At 41.8% G+C, this 27,788-nt stretch overlaps 2 protein-coding genes across 3 annotated transcripts in view; one reads left to right on the top strand and one right to left on the bottom strand.

The window, feature by feature from the left end:
• Positions 1 to 9,874, top strand: part of LOC139205060 (raftlin) — a 92,862-nt gene extending 82,988 nt beyond the window's left edge. For both annotated transcript variants that reach the window (XM_070835143.1, XM_070835142.1), the window contains exons 8-10: positions 4,327 to 4,430; positions 7,838 to 7,913; positions 8,679 to 9,874. In XM_070835143.1, coding sequence (XP_070691244.1) covers positions 4,327 to 4,430; positions 7,838 to 7,913; positions 8,679 to 9,350 — 852 coding nt within the window. In that variant the 3' untranslated portion in view covers positions 9,351 to 9,874. The remainder of the gene's footprint in view (positions 1 to 4,326; positions 4,431 to 7,837; positions 7,914 to 8,678) is intronic.
• A 7,302-nt stretch (positions 9,875 to 17,176) lies between these two features.
• LOC139205495 (vitelline membrane outer layer protein 1 homolog) lies at positions 17,177 to 21,517 on the bottom strand. Its single transcript, XM_070835737.1, has 4 exons — positions 21,250 to 21,517; positions 19,715 to 19,827; positions 17,998 to 18,304; positions 17,177 to 17,256 (listed from the first exon to the last, which is right to left on the bottom strand). Exons 1-4 carry the CDS (start codon positions 21,457 to 21,459, stop codon positions 17,254 to 17,256), a joined length of 633 nt encoding a protein of 210 aa, XP_070691838.1. The 5' UTR covers positions 21,460 to 21,517; the 3' UTR covers positions 17,177 to 17,253.
• Between the last annotated feature and the right edge of the window lie 6,271 nt (positions 21,518 to 27,788).

Raw genomic sequence — 27,788 nt, 5'->3', positions numbered from 1 at the left:
GCCCTCTCTTGCTTTTCTCAATAAAATAATTAGGCTGCTGCTTTTAAGATGATGATTTGACTGATGTTCTGACTCATAACCCCCATTTGAATCGTCAGTCTCAACCATCAAATCCTAATAATTTTATTTTGCCTGCAAAAGTACAGGATAAAAGCTTTCTGACAGCACAAGAGGAACAGTAACAACTCCACACACTGGCTCATCCTTTGTTTTCCTCACTCCCTCATCATGTGTTATCAGGCTACACTCAGTTTAGTCTTGACCCAAAAGTAGGCTAATGCCTCAGAAAAGAAAAAGTTTGGATGCATTTTGGATGGCTTCTATCAAGCTTTATTATTATTACCCTAATGCACGTTTAAGCAGGGAAAAGGTCCCTTGGTGCTGGTTGGTGCCCTTGGGAGGAAAGGAAAACTAATTCGTGATGTGGCCTCCATGGATGTCTGTACCAAATTTCATGGCAATCCATCCGATAATTGTTGATTAGATTGTGTGCACTTAAAATGACTTTCCAAAGGTCAAGAATGAATTTTCAGTCTCAGCTTTTATGTTAACATGGACAAGAAGTCCTCAAAGTGTACAAAAATGCACATGTGAACATGACAACATGACAACTTCTTCTCCTGATCACGTGATACAACTGAAAGATCCAGAACAGCTACTAAATGGACCTCGTGGTGAGTTTGCTTTGTTAAGCTGGTGACATGTTTTGGAACATCCATGCTAGTTCATCAGCCCCTAAGTTCTTGAACAGCGAGGGCCCTCCAAAAACAGCTGGACCATTATCAACAGATCCATTAGCTCAAGCACAACCCGTGCATGAAAGACGTGAGTTAGGCACCACTTAGTGGGTATATTATCTAAACACAGAACCGGTCCGATGTAACAGTGAGAAAAGGATGTGAAAAATATCACAAATGTTAAATATTTATTCTAAATACTTTTGGAAGGGCCAATCATACTTAGAGAAGGATTTTGCAGTGCTTCAAACCACAGTGGATGCTGGAGTTTCTGTTGCTGTGACAACACTCCAGCCTGTCAGGAACAGTGCTCGAATGCCCTTTTTTAAAGGTATTTGCTTCATCATTACTGGACTGTGTCTGCAAACCTGTTGACCCCAGTCGTCTGCGAAATTACAGCTACATTCAGAGCTGGCGAAAAACAGAATTATGGTTTGTTATGTCTACCCTGCTGAGTCCGTGGAGAGGGTCAAAAGAAAAACAAAAGACTGGTGCTGTTTTTGAGCCGACTCTCAGAGTGCTCTTTAAACTTTAAGTTGATCTGCGGCTCCACCCCTTCTCTGCCACAGGCCCGAAAACAAACTTTGTCCGGGTCTAGGTTCTGAACGCCTGATAAAATGTCTCTATACCTTTTCTGAGAGTGATAGAGAAGGTATAGCGTCAGAACATTAAGATTAAGTGTAGGTTATTGCCTCAGCCGTTATTGTTTCAGTTACCATCATCCGCTGGGGAAAAGTGTGACAGTGAAAGTGTCTGACAGAGTCTCCTCTCCAGCCGGGATGCTCTTTAACAAGGTGGTTGGCCTGCACTGCTCCAAGCTGCAAATGTGTTCAACTGAGTGAAGAGATGATCTCAGGATAAGAAACCTGGATTTAGAGTAAAATAGTTAGTGATTAAACACCAGCTGCTGTGTGGTCCTTCTTTATAGTCGCTCAGATAACATCGAAGACAAAGATGGCGACGTGACTGCTTTGTTTTTTAGCCTCACAGGTTGGTGTTGGAATGCTGATGCAGCGAGGTGGCCCCGTATAATAAGTCAGGAAGAGAGGGGAGCCAGACTCCCGAGACTGTGATTAACTCTCACCTACTCTAGGAACAGCAAGCCATTACAGAAAAATTATTTCTCAATTTACTTTCAGGGCAAGCTTTGAAAGAGAGTCTGTTTCTGGGAGTGCTTCCAACATAAACCCCCGAAAAATGTAGATGCGCCACTCTCTGAAGGAACTTAGAAAGTAATGCTTGTGTAAATAAAGTCTGGAGCAGCGTGTTGTATTCTAACGATTAGCTCTTTGCAACCTACAACTTGATATGTGGCTGCTTTAGCTCCGTTTGTGCATGTTCTGTCGTCCTGGTCAATAAGAATCTCTGGAAGAAAAATGAGGCGTGCAGTGGAGTGGGTTTAAGTGTTCTGACTTAAAGTCTGTCTCATGGCAGAAAATGAGCTCTGCATGCTGATCAGTCTCTCTCTCTCTCTCTCTCTCTCTCTCTGTCAGAAATGCTCCCACTCTTTATTCTCTCTATATGGCTGTAGACCCAGCTGCAGGAAAGTACTGCAGTCATAGTAATCATACTTGTAGTAGCGGCAGTAGAAGTAGTAGTTACAGTAGATTAAGTTGTACTTCTTGCACCACTTGCAGTAGCAGTAGTCACGATTGTACCAATTATCATGGCAGTAGTAGTTGCAGTAGTAGTTTTTGCAATAATACTACTACTTTAGATGTAAAGCAGTAGTAAGTAGAAAAAACAGAGGCAGTAATTCGTTTAATAGTTGTTATAATAGTGGTAACTGTAATGAAGTCAAGCACATGTACGGTACATAAATACCACAAATGTTGACCATAGTACTAAATCAGATAAACGCAAGTATAGGCGGAATGGTGGCGAATGTGGCAGCAGTAGTATTTGTAGTATTAGTATGAGGGGTACTGCTTCAGTGGTGATTATTAATTGTTGTAGTAGCAGATGTTGTGTAAGAGGTTTAGGGTTGTAGTACAAACAATAGTAGTCCTGATAGTATTAGCTGTTTTTGTCATCGTTACTGTTACTAGTATTACTAGTATTACTAGTATGTCAGTAGGTAATATGTCACTATAATTTACTCCCATCATCCAGAATGTGCCATTATATTTAGCGAATTGACCCTTTACAGTGTCGTTTCCAAGAACATTGAAAATACTTCTGTGCAGTCAGTGGTGTGTTAGAGAAATATATACATCATTAGAAATCCAGAGCAGAAACCAGATTGCCATCTAGCGCGCTGGTTATCACAACAAAATATTTTATTTACAGTAACTTACGCTGTCACAAGTAAAGCTACCATGCATGTAGGCAGCTCCTACACAGCGGCATGAGGTACCTGTTTCAACTCTGTGATAGAGGCAGATGAAGGCGGGGGTACAGTACGGTATATCCACATGAAAAAGCTTGCCTGGTTTAATTAGAGAGGTGGCGTGTGTAGGTGTAATGTATTCTCAAGTCTCTGTTCTTGTTCAGTTGATCAGTGCACTATGAATAGACTCTGCCAACTTCTGAGGTGTACTTGGTTCATGTTCACCACCTTCTTGACTCATATCAGTACTGATACTGCACCGCCAAGTGTAACGGTCTGGAATTAATGGGAAAAAGGTAACGGCCTTGAATGCTGAGACTTTTGTTTTACTGCTGCCTTTCAGGTGATTTTGATTTTAGATAAAATGGAGCAGTTCCTTGAGGCCTCCTCATAACTGGCAGCTCTGCGCGTGTGTGTGCGCGTGCGTGTGTGTGTGTGTGTGTGTGCATGCGTGTGTACAGTTGCATAAGTCGTTATCAGTAAGAGCGTTCTGACTGACACGCGTTGTGGTTTTTCACTTTCGGCAGGTGTCTAACATGGCAGAAATGGCAAACCACACACACGCTTCCTCTCCGAACATGTGTGTGAGACAGAGCATCAATCAGTCACTTATGTTTGATTTCAGTTTGAATCTCCAACAGGCTTGTTTTCTTCAAATCATAATACCCATTTAAATGTTTGCGTTCCCTCCATTCCTTATTTAAATCTGTCATTGAGACAACGTGTCAGTGGCTCATTTGGTGTCATTTAATTGCACAAACAGCGTTAAACTGTCTACCACAAAGTGAGCAGTTTCACATTAACAGTCTGTTTGCTCAAGGACTTACTGTGCTGACACATACCTGTCATCGGTAGAGATGGCTGCCGTGTTGACTCACAGCAACCAGGGAATTTCTGTAGCAGTTGATTTATGTCAGTTTTATTCTTTCCTGTGCAGCACGTTGCTTCTCAGACAAGCACACATATGTTGTATTAAAGCCATCGTACGTGAGAGGGATGTGATTCTTTTTCGCAGAGATTTGAGTCTTTAAGTGATGCTGACGGCTCCTTACTGCATGTCATACCTTGATGCACAGCTTCACAGCTATAATCACAGTAGCAAGTGCACTCTGCTACATAATGCACATACGTAGTGCATTTGCACTGCTCACTGTGCTGTGTTGCATGGTGTTCAAGAGGAAAAGACCGAGCATTACGTACAGTTTTAGGTTTGTTTGGATTGATTACAGGTTTGTAATGGACATCTTGTTCTCTCCACAGGGTTTGCAGGTGAAGGCAGATTATGTTCCTCTGCTCCAGTCCTTGGCCACGTATGGATGGAGACTCACCTGTGTGCTGCCAACTCCTGTAATCAAGACTAACAGGTAACGATGCCCATCCGACTAGTAAAGGTACATTACACAGTCTGTGACCTCTAACGACCTCTGTTGGCGACCATTAGCAATTGCAACAACAGCAACTACAAGCCTTTGTGTTACTTTTTACTATTTAACTGTCTCTAAAAAGAATGTGTGTGTGTGTGTGTGTGTGTTTCTAAAGTTTTTCTTAAGAAATGTGAAAAAAGTGTGAAAAGTTATCATACAACTTAAAATCCAAAGATGTTATAAACTCGTGGCAGACATCACCTACTGTACATGCTATAGTGCTCCTGTGGAAACTGGAACACATTATAAATTATAAGGCGCGCACCTTTCCTGTTCAAGTGATTGTTCAAAGAAATATGGCAGCCTTTAGAAGAAATTGACCTAAATCTGTGCCAATTTAGGCTGAGCTTTGAGCCGAGCAACGGCAGCTGGGAAAGTTTAAAAGCAGCAGCTCTGACTGTTGACGGAAAATCTCCTCACAGAAAAGTAACGGTTCCTTGGCTAAGCCTGTGCTGACTCATCACTCACGGCTGCTATATGAGCGTACATCCGCTTATGGTCAAAGACCTCGCATTTCCTTTAGTTGTCCTGAAGAGCTTCACTTCAAAACAGAATTTGCTTTTCAACACACTGATAATGTAATGTACCAGTCACATATTTCACTCCAGTATGATCGAGTAAGGCTCGCTGTAAACCAGTCCTGGAGACACCTCATTCTGTAGGCGTTTAAGAATAAGTGTTTAAGGCAAGGCAAGGCAAGGCAAGTTTATTTGTATAGCACATTTCCGCAACAAGGCAACTCAAAGTGCTTTACATATTAGCAAAACAAGAGCATAAAAGCAAATTTAAACATACATTATTTAAAAACAAACAAGAGCATTAAAACAGATATAAAAAAAGTATACAACAATTGAAAAAAATGCAATAATGTTTCACCCTAATGATTTTAAGGTAATATTTTGACTAGTATGTATATGAAGAGTTCATCTGCACAAAAAAACATGAAGATAAATGAAAATGGAGATGTCTCTTTTTTCAGATGAACCCCTCATAAATAATATTTTACTTTTTGACATATTGTCTATTATCTATTTATTTAAGCAGACTTGAAAAATGTTAAATTACTCTTTAATGTAGTGCTGTGATGTGCTGTGTCATACTGATGAAGTGTGCACGTATTTCCATCAGTACACTGACCGATTGTTTGCTCTGCCCCCACCTCAGCCGCTCATGTTTGCAGCTCTTTCACAGCATCGCTGATTAATTACCTCGCTGTTTTCACCCTTTGTTTTTTTTCTTCTTACCTCCCCTCCCTCTCTCCTCTCTTTCAAAATGCCACAACACAACAGCACAACATGGCTAATTAATCAGTCGGCCTAGATACAGTACAAGACGGAGCTCATTTCTCTCCCTGCCTTGAAAACATTTTGCAAGCCAAAATAATGGTTGATGATCTATTTCAGATTAGCAGCACTCATTACACTTGTTTTTGTGGTGTTGGCTCCTCCGTTTTTGAATAGCAAATTTGCAAATGCACTCTTATTGTTGTGAGGGTTTGCAGACTGCACTTCATCTGGAGGGGTCGGATAAGTGTCAGTGATCTCAGCAGCGTCTGAAATTAATGCTAACTGGTGCTCAACGGCTTCTCTACACAACATTAATTCGTGCAGTTGTCTCAGAGCATGCATTCATGTTCGCCACATTCAATTAATGTAGATGGTAATTACATTTTAGAGCTATCAACTACAGTAAATGTGAATTTCTCCATATTAACAATGGAACTAGTCAACATAACAAACAAGGAAGGTTCAGACAAATTAGTTAATTATCACAGGTATCTAAATTTGTGAGACTAAATAGTGATCACCCCATACATTAGGTTTTTTGGAGGGGGTGCGTAGTTGAGTTTTTCCCTACAGATGAAGCCACCAGCAGGTATTTTCACCCATAAATTGACACAGACTATTGCTGTTGTATATGGCTTCAAGTAATTCAAGTGCAGCTGATACGGACCACCAGGAGTAGGTACAGTAAAGGCCTGTAATTTTCTAAGCCATCCACTCCTTTCTAGCTTAATGGGCTGGGGCTTTTGCTGGGAACTCTGGTTAGTTTTCAGCTTTGATTCGCCAGGAAGCCATCCAGCATTCTTGACAGCCTAGAAAATAGCGTATGGATAAATGGTGCTTGGAAGAGGGTAATGGAAAAAAGAAGCTGTGGTGGGCTTTGGATGGTTTAGATTGTAAGCCTTCTGCTGGATGAGTCTCAAGTCTATTTGAGGTTGAGAAAGGGAAGATTTGTAGCAGGCCTCTAAGGTTCTGCAGTGATCATAAACCTGCCATCTTTCCTCATGTGCAAGGTTGAGTGGGCAGCTTAACTTCAGACAGCATTTAACACTAGTGTGCATGTGGGTGTGCATGTGTGCATGTGTTATTGAACTTGTGTCAGAGAGCAGAGCAGGACAACATATCTCCTCTTAAGCCATGCTCAATAATAACGAAAGATAAATAGAAGGAATAAAGCTGAAACAAACAATACAACTGTCACAAGCACGGCTGTGACAGGAGATAAAAGCGGTGAGGTAAAACCGAGTGGGGTGGTAGCAGCGAACTATGAAAAGAGCCGTGCATGACAAAGACAAACAGATGAAGGAGTGAAGTTGAGAGACGGAGCCCACTCAGAAATGAATCTGCATTTCCTGCCACGATTAATCTGTCAGCACAAGTAGTTGTGCAGATCATCCTCCCCAGAATGCAGGGGTGTGACATATGTATGGGAAGGAGGATTATATTTGGGGAATTTAGGAAAAGAGAAGAAGTACATGTTCTGAGAAGCTGAAGATGTTCAAAAGTTGCACACAGAAATGCAAACGTCAAAATCTCCCTTCATGCATGTGAAGTATCAGTTTCCTTGCAAGATTCAAGGAAAGGGAGGGGTGGGGGGGGTTAGACACTGAGAGATGACAGCAGCAAAGATGTTGGGCCACAAATGTGAGCCTATATGCTTAAACTGTCGGGGTACTGTGTGGGTAGCGTGAAGTGACCAGCGATCATTTGACTATCTTGAACAAAGGTCAGAAAGACTGTGGCTCGCTCTGTATTATCCCGGATTTGAATTATACATATTTATCTTGGAGTTCTGTTGCAATTTTCAAGCAACGAAATCAATCAATTATGAAGAATCTGTCAGTCTTCATAACATTGTTTCTAAATGTTTAAATGTTGAAAAGCGAGCGGGAACAGCTTTTTTCCATCTCCCATTCACTTTTTATTTTTAATCACTTCTAAATAATTTAGTACCAAGTGTTTGATTAAAGAAATAAAACGATCTCAAATTCTTGTGGAGTTGCCAACATTTTATAGCTGATGTCCTCTCCTCTTTCCCTTTCTCTCCCTGTCCTCATCTTTTAGTGATGGGAGTCTGTCCACCAAACAGATTGTTTTCCTGCAGAGACCCATCTTGGGCCGGAAGAGGAGAGAATCCAAGGTACATGACCTCAAATTCCTCTTCGTATTTCTTGGCTAATGTGGGGTCTCCCACCAGTCGCGGTGTCACATGCTCACAGTGTAACCAAGGCCAGCATCACCTTTTTCCACCTCCAATTCCACAGCTGTTTTTGTTTTAAGTAGCCAAACACACACAGCGTTGGACAAATACAAGCAGACTCCTCACTGTTTGAGATATCTGGAATTCTCCAGCAACAGACAAATGTGTTGTTTGGGGAAGCAGGGTTGGTAATGCTTTCTTGGCAACCCTGAATAGTGGTGATAACCTCTAAAGCTAACCTTTGTCCGCAGTGGAATGAATCCATGTTGACGCTCTCTGTGACCCGAATTTAAACTGCCATCACAACAACAAATTTAATAGGCCTAAGACTCAGGGAATTGCTAGCAGTAACAAGATTTTCTTGCCCGTTCCTTTGAAGTTTATTTCAGTTCACTATATATCCCCACAGTGTGTAGAACCCTGCAGAAGCTGTTCAAGTAATTGAGGACATATTGCATTAAATTTTCGCCTGTTTGGTCAGACTGCGGGCCTTGAGGCCACCAATAACTTCCCTCAAAATGGCCTCAATTTCATTCTCGCCATCAATGAGTCTCATTTGAATTAGCTCGTTATCCCAGTGCAATATTAGATCCACTGTGATCCAGTCTTAATTAAGTCTGTGTGTACTGCTTTGTGGCCAAGAGCATATTTAAAGAGTTGCAATGCATTCTACTAACCTACTAATGTAAACTTTGAATGTTTCAGAAATTGATCTTCAAGCCCCGAAGCAAGTCCAACAACAGCTGCATCAAAGAGACAACGAAGAACAAGAAGAAGAAGAAAACAAAAAGTGAGAAGGATGCGGAGGATCCCAAGATTCTTGATGATAGAGAAAAGGTTGAGAAGGAGGAAGGCAAGAGTAAGGATGAAAGGGTGAACGCAACAGATGTAGAGGCAAGAGAAAGTGAGACATCGAAAGAAAGGGAGGTGAAGTGTGAGGAAGATAGAAAGATTGATGATGGGGTTGAGATCAGCATAGAGACTGTTGAAAAGAAAGATGGGGGAGCAGAGGCAAAAGACAAAGGAGCAGACAATGACCCCGAAGAGGAGGTGGAAGAAAAGATAGCACTGGATGGAGGGGGATCAAAAGAAAACGGGGAGCCTTTAGAAAACGGCGAGGTCCAGGAGGTGATGGAAATCGTTGCGACTGTCGAAACACAGAGCGAGACCAAAGAAAAGGAGGACAAGGACGTAGCGGAAGTTAAAGCTGTGGTCGAAAACGGGGTCGAGACGGATGAGGAGAAAGACAAGGGCGAAGAGAACGCGATCAAACGCAAGACAGAAGAGCCAGCGGGCGTGGAGGTCATCGCCAAGGAGACTGTGGCAGCTTCACAGGCCACACCAACTAATCAAAGCGCAGAGGAGACTCAAGAGTAGCCCTGAGTCGTCCAAGTCAAGGTTTCCCCCACCCTACCTCTCAAATTCCCCATTTTAAGAACTGGTTCACAGTATTGTCCCTGGTCCGCATTCAAGGGGCTTCGATCCCCATCGCTGCAGCATTCTCCAAACCAACCATCTGTCATAGACAATTTCCCTGCAACCTGCCGTAGTATAGCTACAGAACAATTTCATGTAAGTGCAGAGATCAGCCCTACTGTATAACCACACATACTGAATGTATATAACCAAAACAGGAGATGTTGGTGCAGGATAGTCAATGTGGAAACACTGGAATAACTGGATGAGGATCAACAGAGGGGTGGATTTCTAGAGTGATGCAATGGTGAGATTGGGCGCATTTTTCTTTTATCTAAGAAGAATGAGAAAGCGTTTAAAGGCCTGGTCAAACCAGTGTTTAATACAGCAAAATTGTGAGGCAAAATCAATTCCTTTTCAAATTGCCGAGGGGCAGCATGGTGGTGCTGTTGCCTCACAGCAAGACGGTTCCAGGCAGGGGCCTTTCCGTGCGGAGTTTGAATGCTCTCCCTGCAGTTGCGTGGGTTTTCTCCGGGTGCTCCGGCTTCCTCCCACAGTCCAAAGACATGCAGGTTAGGTTAACTGGTGACTCTAAATTGCCCGTAGGTGTGAGTGTGAGTGTGAATGGTTGTCTGTCTCTATGCCCTGGCCCTGTGATTGACTGGCAACCAGTCCAGGGTGTACCCCACCTTTCACCCAATGTCAGCTGGGATTGGCTTCAGCCTTCCCACAACCCTTAATGATGGGCAGTATAGTCAATGGATGGGTGAGATTGTTAGGTACACTTTTTCATGGCAAAGTAAACCCACATGAATTTCGACTAATAGCAAAGTTATGAGGCGACGGTAAGCAAGCTCGCAGACTTTTTATTGAATGAACGCTGCAGCACAAAGGAAATAGAAAAACGCTTGGAGAGCTATCGAGGCTAGCTAATGCTCACCAGATATAGCTGTTTACCAACCGGCCCCACGTATTGGTTCTATGTCACCAAGCCTCAAGAGCCACACATTTCGTACAGGTACAGGGATAAATTAGACTGTACCACTTCCTAGTGTGACCAGGCCTTTAACGGGGAGTGAGCTAGGGTTCCAGAGTTACATGATTCTCATTGCAATACAAAGCTGAGAATGACATTAACTTTCAACCTGTCTAATTAGGGTTAATTAGATAAACTGAAAGAACAGCAATGACTTTTTTTTTTTTTATAATCATGGATCGAGAATTCCCTGTTTACTTTTGAGGAATAGTTTGAGAGACCTAGTTTGAGGGGAAAAAAGACAAGTGAGCTACAAAATCCAGTAGGCAGAATGTTGTCAGAACACAGTCCCTCCTCGTCCACATGACTGACAACACAAAGGCAGTTATGCCCTGAAAAGAGCATCTTACGTGATCACAGACTGTAACACCGTTCCCTGCTCCTTCATTCTGTGCAGCAGAGTAAGTTGTGATGTGGAGGGAACTTGGAGGGGAACGCTGGTAGAGGTGATGGGAAAGGCGTTTGTTGCGACAGGCAATCCAAAGTAGGGTGAAGAGATAATTGTTTACGCTGAGCTCTAAGCCGTCAAGTGCTTCAAAGAGAGCCGATAATCACTCTTTGGTGTGGTGTGCTAAGCTCACCTTGCATACAGAATGTTCCATATTCAAAGTTTAGTTAGATAAGGATGTGAAATTCAGCTGAATGTTTGCAGCTCAAGGGCAGAACTCATATTAAGATGCACCTAGTTAGCTTTTACATACAGGAGTGAGGATTTATTTCCGCGCAAAGTTGCATTTTTAATTGCATTTCCACACACAGTAGTAATCGTCAGTGAGGACACGAGGTTAAGCTGTGGCGGTCAGGACCAAGCCTTGTTTACCGAGACCAACACTGAAGATTGAGAGGGAGAAATTGAGACAAAGAAAGAGGTTGAGAAAGACCAGAGTATAAGACAGTCAAATAAAAGAAATGAATAGGCCAATTTAAAGTAACGGCCATTTTCGTCCCACATTCCCTGTTGAGATTTCCTTCATTATTTTCCCTCCAGCTCTTTAAGCACCTCTTGCCAGGCATAATTTCTGACAATAACCAAGTCATAATGTGCTGTTTCATGGCATCGTGTAGCTTTCCATTTTAAAATGGGGGGCGGGGGGAGGTGAACGGGAGGGAGGAAGGTGACGACGTTCACGGTGTAGAGCTCTCATTAGCCCACTAATGGATTTTGTCAGTGGGGTATCTGTCAGGAATCATGCATTTATAATGGGGGTCACTTATTGGGGGAAGTATTGGCAGCAAAACACCTCAACATGTCAAGCAAATAGCCTGCAGATTTAACGGTGATGTCATAGGGAATCATTTTTGCACTGAGGAGGAAGAGTTTGTGTTCAAAATGCTAAATTTAGCGAGGAAATTACACTCACTTCATCATGAAATATGTCAGAAGACCTATTTATTAAGACATTCACATTTGGTTAATTAAGGACTATAACTATCTGGTGTCCCGCTTTATACATTTGTCATCGTTTGGATCCTTTGTTTTATGAGAATAGATGATACCTTGGTCAAGAAAAATGTCTCCTCTTTTAGGGGTAAGTAAGATTGATTGTGCTGAATAAGAGCTCTCCTTAATTAATCCACCGGCCACTGAGATTTTTTTCAATGTAAAATGGCAAGTGTTTTTGAGTAGAGTAGAATATAAAAACTGTGACCAGCTTAGCCTTATTACTATTCTGTAAATGACCCACAATCTGCTTTTAGAAATGTCTTTTAGAGGCACAATGGTGATTTAAGTGTTATATGTTTGTTATAGTCAAACAGGAACGTTTGCTACAGTCAGTGTTGGTATTTTGAAGCTGTTGTTCCCTGTTTTATTACTGGAAGTCAGAGCGAGAGGATAAAAGATTTGAAGTGTTTGTCTCCATGAAGGTAATATGTTTTGGATTTATTTTCTTGCTTCTTTTTTTATTATTATTATTATTATTATTATTATTATTGTGAATGTTCTGTTTTAGAGACAAGAGATTTTATGGTGACACTGTGTTGCCTCTGCTGTTCCGCTAAAGCTTGCTAAACTGTATTTTTGACTGACGCTTCGAGCTACCTCCCGAGGGCTGTTGTTGGTTTGAAACCGAGGGGTCGCCGCGTGTTTTGACCCCCTGAAAACATATGCTCCTTGTCCTCTCGCCCTCCACTATGACGGAGTCCAGACCCATGAGCGCGAGGTCATTGCTAATGGCAGAAAAGGTCAAGGGTCATATTTGAGCCGAGATGGATTTTCCACAGCTGTACACAGGAGTTTGCACGAGCACATGACAAATAACCACTCTGATGTTGAATTAAGATATGGAGCCGTATTATGATATTCTCTAAAGTATTTTCTTTTCTTTATTACTTAATTCTCTCAGCTGCTTTTTTTTTTGCTTTCGACTGTTTGAGCGTTAATAAGCACTTATTGTATTCAAGTAATATTTTATGCTGCCACTTGTATCAGAGCTGCTGGGGAGCACATAAGACTCAGCTGTCACTTTCACGCGCTCGTCAGAATGTGACAAATATGAATTATGAAAGGCCATACCAGAGGACGCCTTCTGATAGCTGACGAGCTCATTTTGAATATTTGAGAAATTTCCCCACTGAATCCTGGTCAACTCATTTCGTCAGATTTAATCAATTTCTTTGTTTTCCCCAGATAAACATGTTAACTGTCACCCATCAGTTTTATTAATATGAATATATTTCAGTTATTTCTGCCTTTCAACTTCTTTTTTTTTTTTTTTTAAAAAAGCTGAAACTGTGACATTTATTCCCCTTTGGCATCCTGTGAAAAACAGATCATATTCCGCTCTATCTAGAAGAGCAGAGTTTGGAAAATCAGTAAAGCGGCGAGGTGATCTCATGTGACACGGCTGTGTTTTTCAGACTCCCACCACATTCTGGTTGGACATCCACAAACATGGATGACCATAACCTTGACCGTAACCATAAGTTACAACCGGCCGCGTATCCGCCCGTCCCACCTGAGGCCGCGGCCTTCAGAGCCCCATCTTATCCTGATAAGGGCTGATTGGTTGCAGTGCAGTCTAACCTCTGACATGAGTACACTCCAGGGACTGTGGGTAATTGTCTGGTGTTACAAAATAGAAAAACACTGACAGGGAGAGAAAAGCGAGGCAGGATCTGACACTTCATCAGTTAAATGATGTTGAACCATGTAAACTTTGCCGTCCGTGAAAAGAAGGAGACTTTTGACTAATGGTAGACCTAAATACATTTGCAGCCTTCTACCCATTTGTGTAGAAAAAAAAGGAATATACAGTTTCCTGTCTTATATCAGCATATTTGTCTCTGAGCCTCAATAGTGGCGCTGGTGCAATCGTTCTTGGTAACGCTGTAAAAAAAATAAATAAAAGAAAAAAAGAAACGTAATGGTTCATTTCCTGTGTGCTACTATGATGTGAAATGGGCAGAGTAGAAATGACAGAACATGATACAATAGGATGCCGTCATTTTATTTCCTGTGTTGTCACTTTAGCTTGCTCACAGCCTCTGGAAAGTGTATTCTTAGGTTTTTGTCTCTGATGTTAGTTTTTTATCACCTCAGCTGCCATCTTGAATGTTGAGTATCTTTGATCATGTGCTGATGTCACTTGCATATCGAGGAAGAAAAAGTATTCTTTATCTTTGCTATCCTGAGTATGTCCACATTCCTATTGTTCATGACATCTGTACAATTTGTATATTATAAAATGATTTATATTTAATGTGTATATGTGCCCTTGCATCTTTTGTGTCACAATGCAGCCTCTGCTTTGTTGAGGCAGATGCTTTTACAAGTAACTAAGATGCTCAGGCGCAATGCTTTTTCAGGAATTATGCTTTAGCTCTAGATGTGATGCATGAGCTCATTAATGCTGTTTAATTACGGGAAGAAAAATGTAAATAGATGCATACCTCCTGCAATCGGGGGGTAATCAAGACCCCTTAAGTTGAGCCTGAGACAAGTCCAAGTGAGATAATTGTGATATAACTTGAATCACTAAGTAGTGCAACACTTTGGGTTTAGGGAAGCTTGAAATTGATACGAACAGGAAACATACAGTACATTTGGTTAAACTTCTAATTATCTGGTAAAAAAAAAAAAACTCCAAGTAAAAGTTATTACATTAGAAATTAAACTCTCTTGCATAATTTTACAAGATAACTCTGTAAGTAAGACATCTTTCCACACATTTGAGCATAAAACTGCAACTCTAAAATGAGGACTCTGCGTTGCTACACAGTAAAATCACACCACGGAAAATTGCCTGCACTTGTGAGCGACAATGAAGAATTAGGATTTATTTAACATCTCTATTTGCTACTGACAGCAGAGCAGGCTTTTCATTTCATTCGAGTACCAGAGCCTAACCTGCAACCTTGAGAATCAGCGGAAACAATAATCTGTGCTCCAGCTACAAAATCTTTACGTCATTAACCAGCAAAAACAAGTACTTAGAAATGTTGCGTTCTAATTCTGGACAAGGACGGTCCATGCTGACCTTGGAGAAATACAGAGAGCAACAATAGTGAAAGATGAAATGACAACTCCAGCCCACTGAACACAGTGGAAATACAAAAAGAAGCAGAATGCAGCAGGAAAATAAGCCCCACACACTCAAATCACTATTTTCTTTTAGAGAACTTGTTTCTCTTTAACTGTGCTCCATCTGGATATTACGTTCATTACTGTGGAAACCTTAGCATAGACCCGCTTTATAGACATCACTCCCTAACACCACAACAGCACCATTCATCCTGCCCTCACATCAAAACAGTGGCATTCAGCCCCAATACTGTCCCTCTTGCATCTATATTTCACATAAAAGCCGAGGCCAAACAGCCGCGATAACAACCCTACGGAGTTTATGAACAGAAACATATTTACAGTTGAGTCAACACAGCCAGAGTGATCTATCATGAGCTCAAAGCCCATGGGAGCGTAAGGTCATTAAGTCCAAAACCACAAACACCATATCTATTCGGTTCACTGCAGGAGGCATTAATGACTCTGGAGGTAGGCCGGGGGGCTGCTGGCGAGCCGCTAAGCTGGTCAGAAACGCATTGAGCCTGTGGTTTGGATATTAAACTTATGACCTGGGGCCTTACATCCTTGAGGTCCCACTGCAAGACCCAGAGGAAATGCTACACAACAACTTGCTGAGGACGGCGTGTTTGGAGTAATGAAGGTTTTTTTTTTTATTTTATTTTTTTTATGTGAGCTGATAAAGTGTTGTTTTCATGATTGCAGTACAGGTTGCCATAACAGCACCGAGGGCAGCGTCGATGTCGATTCAGAGCAGGTTTTTAGGCTTTCATGCCCAGAGGGCTTCTGAGATTCACAATGAGGTGGAGCTGCAAGGCTGTGCCAGGTGTTCTGTGTTGAGCTGATTGATCCAGAAATCCTTTTACTGAGAAAATCAGTCTTTGATGTTTATATTGGATGTGTCATGTAGTAAAGATTATTGTCCGTGACGAGATGACGGTTAAATTCCACTTGACACAGCACTGCCATCTAGTGGCTAATTAAGGCCTCGTGTGCGGCAAAATACACCTCAAATTACTGAAAGTACTGACATGATTTGCTCAACAGAAAGCCAAACACTGTAATTCCTAGTGCGTCATCTCTGATTTATCAAACACAAATGGCAAACATATGGACGTTCCAGTCTCTCCAATGTGACGCCCGGCAGCTTTTCTCAATTTCATTTCATTATAAATTAAATCCCTTTCGATTTTTTAAATGCTTAATATCCAGGTTTGACCTTTTACGCTCCTTAAAGGGGCACCCCACCTATTTTACATACACTGTAAAGGTTGTTTACTTAGTAGTGGAGGCTGCCATTGTGCCTAAGAAACCGGCCGTGCAATGTCTCCAGTGGCCGTGGTGATGGCCGCTTCAGAAAATAACCCTGATGATGTCATAGTGGTGTCATCAGGGTCATCTTGGGTTAAACAAATGATGGATAGACCCAGCCGTTTCCCCCATCAGCCCTCCTCCTGCTGATATCTGTGTATCTGTTGTTCCAAGCAGACTGCACTCGAGCATCAAACTCCAATAAGTACACTTTGAACCTGGATATGAGGTCAGCGTGAGTGTATTAATTACCATAGCAGAGAGGCTCTCTGTAGCTGTGTGTTAAGACTATAATCACTTTGCCTTGACTTGCAAAATCTTCTGAAAACCATTACCGCAGTGTTTGATAACATCCTCAAGTTCCCCCCCCCCCAACCCTCTGCACACACAGTTAGCAGATTAACTACTCACCGATTAATTAACACAATTACCTCTGTGTGTGCCAATCGGTGTCTTATCAACTTTTGTCAGGCCTTAAACTGTAAATTAATTAATACACCCTCTCTTGTCATTTCTTAATTACCTCGGTTCCAGCAGGAATTCTGGGAAATGCCTTTGTCAGCGACTCTGTTTTATACTCGCGCTTATTATGACTTTGCTGTGTGCTCATTGGTTCATCAGACAGGATATGAAAACACGCTGCTTTCATGCTGATGAGAGGTGACGAGGGAAGGACTTGATGTAGAAAAGTGGCTCTTCAGACGAGGGCTCGGTTTGAAGCGGCGCTCATGAATCTGTTTTTCCTGCTGAAGGTGACACTCGACTTTGTTTAGAGAGATGGATGTTTTCACACATAGCTGCCAGTTTATCGTAGACTGCACTACAAAATGATCTCAGAGTTTTTAAAGAGGAAGAAACTGAAACCATGCAGACGTAGACCGTCAGCTTCTAGAAAGTCATTCAAGAGACAGCGGCGAATTCAAATGAGCTTTTTATTGTTTGACATCTTTGAGTGGAGGGTGTTGGAGATGATCCACCTGCTCAGGTCTGCTGCATCACTGTCAATGAAAACACCAGACACAAGTTCATAAATGAATGGTTGTCATAGAATCATACTGTACCGTCCACAAAAGATATTACATTTGAATCGTTTCATATAGTCGTCTTGTAGTCCTGAAAGTACTCAGGAAAAAAAGATGGAAATCTGAACATCTACATTTCAAAAAAATGCTGCTGATGAAGATCGTGTGATTTGATTGAAAGCTCCCGAGCAGCTACTAAATGGACCATGAGCCAAGACTTAAAGGCTGCAGTCACCTGTAGTTCATTTTCTCTGATCTGAACCAGGGTAAAACAAAAAGCTTCTCTAATGTTGTATTTTTGGATTTGGCTCATTGACATTCAAGCAGCCGAATAACAAAATTCGGGCTTGAAAACAAACAGCGAGAGCAGTTTGGTCATTGGACTCATTTCCTGAGGATGACAGATGACTCCCTCTTCATTGCCTAATGTGACTGAGCTCGTGCATTAAAGGAAGGGTTTGTAACACTGTGAACCCCTCCGGCTTGACAATAACAAAACTACTGGCTGTGACCACAGCTTTCTTCTTGAGAGAGGGCGAAGGACTGGATTCTCATGCACCTTGCTGCAGGTTAGTACAGAGGGTTAGAGCAAGGGTAAGGATGAGGTTAAGTCTAAGGATAAAGGTAAGAGTTTTGGTGCCAACCCACTGGCATAAACAAACCCAAACTAAAGCCATCCCATCCAGTCAATGCAAACCTTTTGTACTTCTGTCTTACCTGCTGAGGCCTGGCACAGCAATGGAAGCGCACGTCATTGAGGGTGGAGTCGTCCAGGCCATACTGGTATTCCTCCATCTTGGTCTCAATGCCACAGATTCCTCCATCGAGACACTCCTGGCTCCAGTGGCCGTACTCTCCCCAGTCCATGCCGGCCCCCTCCAGCGTCGGGTTGCTGCTGCAGCGGAACTTGATGTTGTTGACGGCCGTGTCGTCACCGAACAGACCCTGATGGGGCTCCACGCTAATCTGGAAAGAGGTGAGGACACCACTGGGGCAGTACTGGAGAGGGGACCAGTCACCGAAGCTGGAAAGGAGAGCAGGAAATACATGAGAGTGGGGGGAAAAAAAATTAGGAAAAGGTCCAAGACCCAAACTATAAGTACTGGAGGGACATGAAGACATTTCAACATCTGAACACCTAATTTGCAATTCTGGCACAAGTGCTTTCATTTCCCCTCTGAACACGATGGGACACTGCCAGTCTTCAGCTCCTGCTTCCAAAGTACCTACTTTATTCATCTAATTCTTATTTAACCTTGATAATACAGCCAGGTTAGTTCCACTGAGATCAAGGATCTCTTTCACCAGATAGATCTGGCCACAGCAACAAACAACTGCATATTTATAGACATCAAGAAAAACAATTTAGTATAAGTGGCAGAAATGCTCAAAGAGCATGTAGGAAAAGTATTTCTGTTCATATGTTCATACATAGATTAGAAAACATAGAATACATCTGGCCACCATCAGAATTCCTTCTGCTGAATAGTGGCTCCCTAAAATAAAAGTCATTGTATAAGCGGGGGCCATATTGAAGCCAAACTTTGTGAGGATACAGAACATTTACTTAGATCAATAGGAAATGTAACTAGCTTCATAGTGGTTGCACTTTGAAATAAAAAAATAAAGAAATAAAAGGTCCCTTGTTGTAGAAGAAACAAATCACACGGCAGGACAGTTCACCTAATATTCATTTATTTCTACAACAGCAGGTTACGTCTGGGTAATATTAGATGTCACATTTTCTACAATTGCTGCACCCGAAGCAAACAGCTTTGAAAATCGGAGTAATTAACCAGATTCACTGTGGTTGTAACTAATGGCTTTATTAATTGTTAATGAATTAATTACCAATACTTTATACATCAGCTACAAGAGAAGTTTTGGGTTGTGAGGTTGTGAAAACTTACTGGTGACTTTTTGACTGGTTAGAACATTTGACTATTGACTAATCATTTCTCAGGATCACTAACATCTTTTAAATCAGTTCTTAAAACTTTTATAAAAAGCCTTAAATTAACGCTTAACCCTTTAGTCTCATTTTTCCAATTCCAGTATGGGTTTTTTTGTTTGTTTATTTTACTTTAAATAATCATTATGGTAAAGGGTGACAGACAGACAATCTGAACCAAAATCCTTTTATTACCAACTTATTAACAGAACTACAGATTTGGTTATTAAAACTCCTCATTAATTGCTTATTGACATTCATAACTGCTGATGTAATTGCTCATTAAAAAGTGATAAACCCACAAGGATTTGTTCATGTTATAACCACATTATTACCGTTGAGAAAGGATAGACACCCGTCAGTGGTAATTATTAAAGCATTAATCAGTGATTTCGTAACCATTAATAAAGCCATTGTTTGCAACTCATAAGCTCTTTACAAAGGGAACCTTATTAAGAAGTTGTACCATTGAGGGCAACTTACTAGCCTGTGTGGGATTCGACAGAGTAAAGGAAGCTTCGGTTCTCGTTCTGGGCGCAAATGAGGCGGATTCCATTCAGAGCAGTGTCATCCGCCCCGTACTGGTTCTTCTCCACCTGAGGAAACAGAAATCAGTTCCCAGAAGCAGCAACAGCTGTGGACAAACCAGTTTGTTACCGTCCTGTTATCTCACGCCGGTGAAGAAGTTGCCAAATTTGGTGTGAACCTTCCCAATGAAGTTAAATTCTAGATTTGTTTTTCAGGCCTGTGGTCCACACAGAGTGGTGAGTTAGTATCTGAAACAACAAGGGGCATTTTTCTGTTCAGTTCTCTGTTCTGAGAATTTTACTGCACACAAACAAAAAAGATCATTTCATTATCATTATTGATGGCATGCTGTTCTCTCAGGTCTGTCAAGATGATGTTGTTACTGGAGCTTGTTGGAGACATTTTCTCCCTCTGAGCCACATTTAAGGTTCACATTTTTTTTATCTGTCTAAAACATTACTGACGTGCCCATTTGTACTTTGAATTAGTTTGCTGATCTGTTTCTTCTCTTTATACTGGCTGAGAAGCGAACTCTTCAGTGTGAGATAGAAGACAACATCCTCACTCATTCTCTGCATTCGGCACGTCAGTTGAAGTTGATATTTGGATTCAGCAGTAAAAGAACGGCAAAAGAAGTGGGTTTCTCTCAAAGTTAGTCTTTTTAGCACAAATCCCCTCCTTGTGTCTCCTTGTTAGTGTTGTTGCTGAGCCTCAGTAGAGGAATAATAACAAAATACATTCACTGTGGCTGAACATAGAATAGCATTTTGTCCCTCATCACACATAACCGCTCCAGCATGGAGAGGAAGACCAGTTCCTGCAACTGGAAACTGTTCTAATGTACATATGGGCATGTGACTTGACAAAAATGTGAACCTATGCTTTCAAGCTTCTCTTCAAGGACAGCAAGGTCTTCATTTTCCAACTTCTTAAACATCCTTTACAAAACCTATAGGAGACAGGGAAGCGATGCATTCATAACTGTTTCACTTGTGGCAAAAACTTTCCTAGCTTATCTTCAGGACGAGGCCATGTGACTGATATTCACACAGGACAAGTGTTGTAAATCAAGACAATTTAACCTGAGATCAATGGAAGGCCCGTCACATGTCCAGAAATCAGACAGAGAGGTGACATAAGTCAAAAAAACCCTAGAAATCTTCTTTAAAATCCAAGTCTTCAAAAATAAGCTTCACTTCAATATCAAAGGTCGAATTAGGACCAGAAGGAGCTTGGTGCTTGCTGAACCGTAGACCTTTACAAATAGAAATAAAAGCATAGGAGGTATTAGCGTGTGACTCTCCATTCTCTTTTTTTAATATTTGCCTGTTGCGTGTTTATTTTCCCTCCGTTTTTAAAGAATACATCAGTCAGTGTGCTCCATGAGAAGCAAATATTAGAAAAGTGAGTAAGTGGACTGTCCATGAAATAGCTAGTTCAGAGGTGTTTAGGTCCGTACTAAATAGAATATCTGTAATTGGCGTCTTTACCCTGATGCTGAAGCCAACAGCAAAGAACTTGTCAGGGCACATCTCGGGCCAGGTCCAGTTTCCAAACTTCTCCCCGTTGGCCACAGCGAGCACAGATTTGTACTGCCTGCTGCTAAATGCAGCACCAGCTCGCTGCAAGAAGACTTTCTCCTCACTTAACCCGCCGGACAACACGGCCAGCAGGGCCACAACAGTGAACAGACTTGCCATATTGTCAGTAGTGAAGCCGTGTTTCACTCTGAAACGCCAACTAACAAGTACCGGGGGCTCAGCCTCAAAGCTCTTATAGCTTCCCAGTCACATCCAAAATAGAGCACTCGTATGAGGATGGATCATTTACAGAGTCACAGAGCAGTGTGGGAGTGAACAGCTGGTGCTGGAGAGAGGCACAAAGGCTCCCTGCTATGCTCCTAATAATTCATTCATCTTTTACATTACAAATCTGATAGGAATTTAACATTTCTTACCAAACCAGCGCAGGGGTGTGTTACACAGACAATATATAATCCACGAGACAAGGCTGAGCAGCAACAGAGGCTGTACAGATATGAAGTCTTGTAATCGATTGCTGCAAGGATTGCTGTTGTCCAAGAGTAATAACATATAGGCCTAGACAGAAAGGTGCAGCAGCAGTAAATAAGGGATTAGAAATGGTTTATTTTGTCTCACAAGTTATCACCGCTGTCACATAAGAAGTGAGAAAGCCGTTTTTGACTGAATCAGGAAAAACAACCTTTTATTGGAATAAGGGTGTCACTGATGAAGCCATCACTGTATTTACATACTCATCTTTACACACACACACTATAGGACAAAACACTTTTACTGACTGGGTGAGAATGTGAAAATTGACCACCTGATGAATGAATGAATGCTTTGGTTTTGGTCTCCTCTAGATTTTAAAGGAATTATGTGGCTTTAACTGCAAAATGGTCAATTTTTTTCACCATTTTGTCACTAATTTTGTCTGTTGCTGAGCAGGTGGTGTACAGTGGCTTTCTAGAGTTTTTTTTTTCACTTAACAGCTGCCTGTTGTGTTCAAAATTGAGGCCATGAAAGCAGTGAGAGGGAATAGAGAGCATAAAGTTGCAGGACAGAACCAACAGTACACATTAGAGTAATCTATCGGTGCGTCAAAACACTTCATATAGACATATAGGTCCAACATACAGTCCCATTCCAAGGTGACAGCTCTGAAACCTTAATCCTACAAGATGAGCATAGCAGTTGGAACAATTATGGCACATTTTATGAAGGATGATACGTCAATTGAGTCCTTGGTGGACAGAAATGGTACAAGTGGAGCTCTGCCATGTCAGGCAGCCAGTTCCATGATGAAACAGCAGCATGTAATCTTCCCACGATGCCGTTTATCTCCTCCTACTGTAGTTCAGGCACATCAGCCAATGTGTTGGGACGGACTATTTTCTTTTAACCAGCTGTAATACCTTATATTGTAAGCCGTGGAAGACCATTCCTGGCACTTTGATGAAAAGAAAAAAAAAAAAGATCCTGTCTGGAGATGGTGAGTCACTGACAAAACAGTGAGGCAGGGGGGACAAAGGGAGCGAGTTTACAGGGTGCAAAGGTGTGGGAAGGTCAATGAAAATCTGTTCTGCAGATAGTAATTGCTGCATAAACAGGGTCAGACACTCAGTTTTCTGCAATAAAAAAAACATAGCCTTCAGCATGTACTCCAATGTTAAAACAGATTCCCAAGTATGCATAAACAAATGTCAAGTTAAGGAACTCGTAAAATGTGATTTGTGAAGAGTGATTTGTATGTGACTCGTTTTCTGTGGATCCTGTGACACAAAAAAATTCACAAGTGCAAGACAGACAAAGTGCTTTCCAGTACATGGCGGTAATGCAAGATTTATGAATGCTAACCCCATGATGCAAACCGCTGTCACTGCCTGATCTATCTCATGCATGCACAGTGTGAGCAGGTCCACCATTTTGGATAGCTGTACTGCAACAACAACTTGGAGAACACACAAACCGCCCTTCGTCCCTGCACACCGACCTACTGCACACCAGATTTAAGCAGCTGCTGCACCTCTGGGCTCTGCCAGCAGCTCATCATGGTGCAGGTTGCAGTTGCTGGTGATGTCGGGTGGCCCAGTGACCCAGTGGTGCCGTTGCACCTCTGCTGGGCCTTGGTTTATCCTTAACTAACACGGTAAAATAGTGTCAAACGGATCCACAGGAATCTCATAAAGACACAGATACAGATAAAGATTTACAGATACAAAACACACTTTTAACTCCATACCAATGCCTGCTATTCAAATGAATCCTGGTATTGTAATGCTATCTGTATCATTTACATCAGAGACTCCTAACGTACAGGACAATGAACACGGCACAATAGAAAAGTGAATGGTTTCACTATACACTACAAAACACAGCTCTTTTTCCACCGATAATAAACTGCACCACCGGCAGCCGCAGTGAAGCCGATAAAAGAGAAGGTGGCCTTCTGTGGTATGTAGCATCCAGTGCAGATGTGTGTCTACAGTAAGTGAGAGAAATGATGACAATGAAATCTTAATCTGCTCACAGATCACATCACAGATCAGCATATTCAGTTATTTATTCAATGCCGTTCTAGGCAAGGACTCAAATGTTGTGAGGTGACATAAAGATAAAGTTACATGAGAACCACCTGAAAGCCTCAGGGACAAAAACACTTTATAAATAGATAGAATGTTTTATTAATAATCCTTTATTTCTCTGTACGCACAGTTCTCGGTATAAATGGGCGGTCGTCAAGCTGCTGGAGTAATGTTTAAATGAAATGAATTACTTAAGGTGTAACACAAATAGACTCTGTTCCACGGCATGGACACACGAGCCCACTTTTTAATTACACAATTATTTAAACCTGTGGGCTTAAAGGATAACGCTGGTATCTTCAAACCTGGTCCCTATTTTTTTACATATTTTTGGTTTGAACAATTGCCCCAAAGGATTATATTACAACTATTGTAACTCAATAACCCAATACCAGCTTAACAACTGTCTTTACACAACAGTGAATATAAAGAAGGTAAGGTACCCCTCTGCTGTAAATGTGTGAGGAAATTCCTCCACATTGCATTTTACATGTGATGAGGTGAAACAACCTTTCCTCCCACATTCATCTTTATTCTAATGGTGAATAAATCTCTGATATCATCATTTTCCAGCCTCTGATTTCCCTTTCTGTCAAACCAACCCATTACTTGATGCCACTCTAAAACTATGTAACTATTCTGGTAGTAGATATCTGGACTCAAAAGCAGGACTCAGAGTCGACAGGGTAACCTCAGCTTGAATCTTGGTGGAAAGCAGAGGTCAGCACCAGGCAGTCAATCAGCAAAGGCAAACAAATCCGAAAAAGGGAGCATGTGGGTAGAAACGAGGCAGGAAACAAGGAGGCAGCCAAACAAGAACAGCAGCTACAATTCTAGTGCAAGAGACACAATAGATGACCTGGCAGAGAGTAGGTGCTGGACGGATAAGTGCTTTTTTTTTCTGCAGGATGTGGAGAGAACAGCAGATTTGGAAAGCCTCATAACTCTGCATGGGTCTGGGGGAAATGAGAATGTCTGAGACTGAAGGGAGGGACAGAGGGAGCTCGACTCAGAGCCCACCACCTCCCCATCACAGCTATTACACCACGTTCATGTCATTTCAGAGCTTCCAGCCAATAAAGAGCGTTCACGAAAAAAGTGAACTTGTGATCTTCTCGACTTGGAGCTTAATAAGAGAAGTGCCTGCAAAACAACGGATGCCTAATGCCAGCCAAAGGTCATTGTTTAATATAATCAAACATCACTAAATGAATGTGGATTCCCACAGCAGGATCTTCAGATTGTTCCAGGAGATTTTATCAATGCACTTCCATCTTCCTGCTGGCTCTTCTCAATCTCCACCACCAGAGTCTAGACAGAGTTGAGTGTCATGCATTTCATGGGTGCATTTCAAATCTGATGGTCAAAACTTTACTTTAACTTTACTTTACTTTGTTTTTCATTTCTGATAGATCCATCCGCACTGAATTGCAGTTAACACACGGTGAGTAAAAGAGACAAATTACTCAGTTATGACATGTGAGGCATCTCTCGTAGACTAATCCAGTCCACCTCCAGGCTCTCTCTCGGGCCGCTGCGGTCCATGCTGCAGCTTACCCTCTCCCCTCTTTTGGCCGTGAACTCAAGGTAAGAGTGAAGCTGGAGGCTCCAGTCCCCGACGGCCAGGATACCTTGGGACGACACTGGCGACACTGGGACACTGGTAGTGACCTCTGCCCCGTCTCTCAACCAGCTCACCCTCACTTCCTGAGGAAAAAAACCCAGAATGCTGCACTGAAGCATGGGCCACTCCCCATTGTAAGCTGGCTTGGTCTGATGGACCTTGAGAATCGGAGGCATTGGAGTGTAGAAACAATTAGAGCAAAAGATTAGCTAAATGGCTTGCTGGATGGAGAGCCTGCTCCAAGGTGGAGTGCAAAAGAGAGAGTCACGGGCTAAACAGTTTTCTTCAAGTCATTTAATTAAAGAATAGGGAGAGAGCAATTATTTCCTTTTTCCAATGAGGCAAATTAAGCCAGTGAAGCGGCACTGGTAGGGATGTAATATCCTGCATCAAGATTTCCGTCAGCTTCTACAAGAGTCGCCAAAAAGAGAGAAACGTACTTTTTCTATCCAGTGTGCTCCATCGGAATTCATTTTAGTCATTTTTCCTCTAGATCCATCATCAAAATTTCAGTTCAATACTTGCACAATGAATAACCATCCAATCAGCCGTACTTTGTTTGTGTTTAGGGCTAATTAGCAAATATTAGCATTCCAACAGGCCAAACTAAGATGTTGGACATGGTGGACGTGCTTCAGCCTCATCATTGTGAGCGTGTTAGGTCTGCTGTAATGTTTTCTGACGCTCAGGTTTTGTTCTCGGTGAGACCCTTTGAGATGTTACGTCGATTGAAATTAGTTTTGAAGTCATAGTTTGGGATTCTGTTGAGCTAACAGGCAACACTTGGCTTAAGTACACCTTTTCTTGTGCCCAGCAATGATTTGCTGATTAGCATCAAGTGTGGGGAACCACTTAAACCTAACCCGCATTAGCATGAGCACAGAAGAGCACAATTTATCACAGACAGCTCTATAATATGAATTATCACGTGTATTCTACAGGTTAAAAGAAACATTGTGCAAAAGGGTGTTTCCCTCTCATGTCATCTTTGTTTAAACTATTCCTCTTGTCACATTTCTTTCTTTTTGTAACGGATGCATGGGCAGTTCAGCCAGCAGCTACGGTAAATCACAATTACAGTGGAAGCTACGCTCATGACTCATAATAAATTAAAACAATGCATAAGCTTTGATACGGATCTGACATTTGCCATTTTCCATAACTGTGTTAAAGCAAGAGCATAGGCTATGACTTGTCCTTAATAGAAGCCACAGATGCCACAAGTGACAATAACAAAATAGTGATAAAAGTCAAATGTAGCGTAATAGTAACATAAGTGTAAGAGTCAGTATCAGATTTCACAGTTGAATTTTTGTATTGCATTATATGGTGTGTCCATTATTTATTGTGTCCATGTTCTCATTGAACTATTAAAAATAAGACTAGTATATAGAAATAAAAGCTGGAAACAATGATACATAAAGAACCCTACCTGCCGGCCTGCTGCCTGCAGAGTAAAACGGCAGAGGCTGTGAGTTTGTACAGAAAATAAAATCCCATCATCTCTTAAACACTGAAAACTACAACTCTACTCTTACTGCACGTAGAAGCCTACGGAATCAAACTGCTAAAAATCTTTCAAACAAACGAAACGAAAATGGAAAAAAAAAAAGCGCATCCTGCTTCCTCGCAAAAGAAATGATGCACATGTTTATGCAAGGGCAGTGCTGGGACGAGCAGGCCTCTCAGGTAGTCATGCTTAAAATGATTTCACGGGAGAGAACTCTCAGCACAGAGTCGAGCAAAACGCAAATATGGTCAGCATGGGTTTTCCCTCTCGTGCCTGTTATCGGTGTAAGCAGCAATAACTTCAGTTGTACCCAATTGTGTATCTCATTCTTGAAGTGTCCAGTGTATGAATTATTTCTTCACCAGTAAATACTTGCTTTTGTTGCTAAATCAAATCTGCAGTATTTTTAATGTAGTGTTTCATCCCTCAGAAGCTCCACGCAACTCCCATATTAAAATGAGGCAGCTAGCTTATCAATCACTGTGAAAATAATAAGAGTCAGGCCTGAGCCAAATAAACCCAGCAGAGAACTGAGGCAGTTTGGAGCATCGCCATTCTGTGCCTGTATTAAAACACAGTCACTGCAGGGCCAGCAATCTGGCCAAAAGCTTACAGGGTGCTGTGATAATTGACGGTGGCTTTGTGAACATGCCAATGATCGCCCAGGCTGTCGTGATGAAGGGTTAACAAACACACATGCAAGAATGTAGGGAGTTGTTCTCTTTTTTTAATGTCGTACTTGGACATGCAGTACAGCATCCTATTACAGAGACTGGAACACTTAATT

This window comes from Pempheris klunzingeri, chromosome 8 (assembly GCF_042242105.1).
Source record: "Pempheris klunzingeri isolate RE-2024b chromosome 8, fPemKlu1.hap1, whole genome shotgun sequence".
NCBI classification, from domain to species: Eukaryota; Metazoa; Chordata; class Actinopteri; order Acropomatiformes; family Pempheridae; genus Pempheris; species Pempheris klunzingeri.
This window is presented reverse-complemented; position numbering and strand designations above follow the sequence as displayed.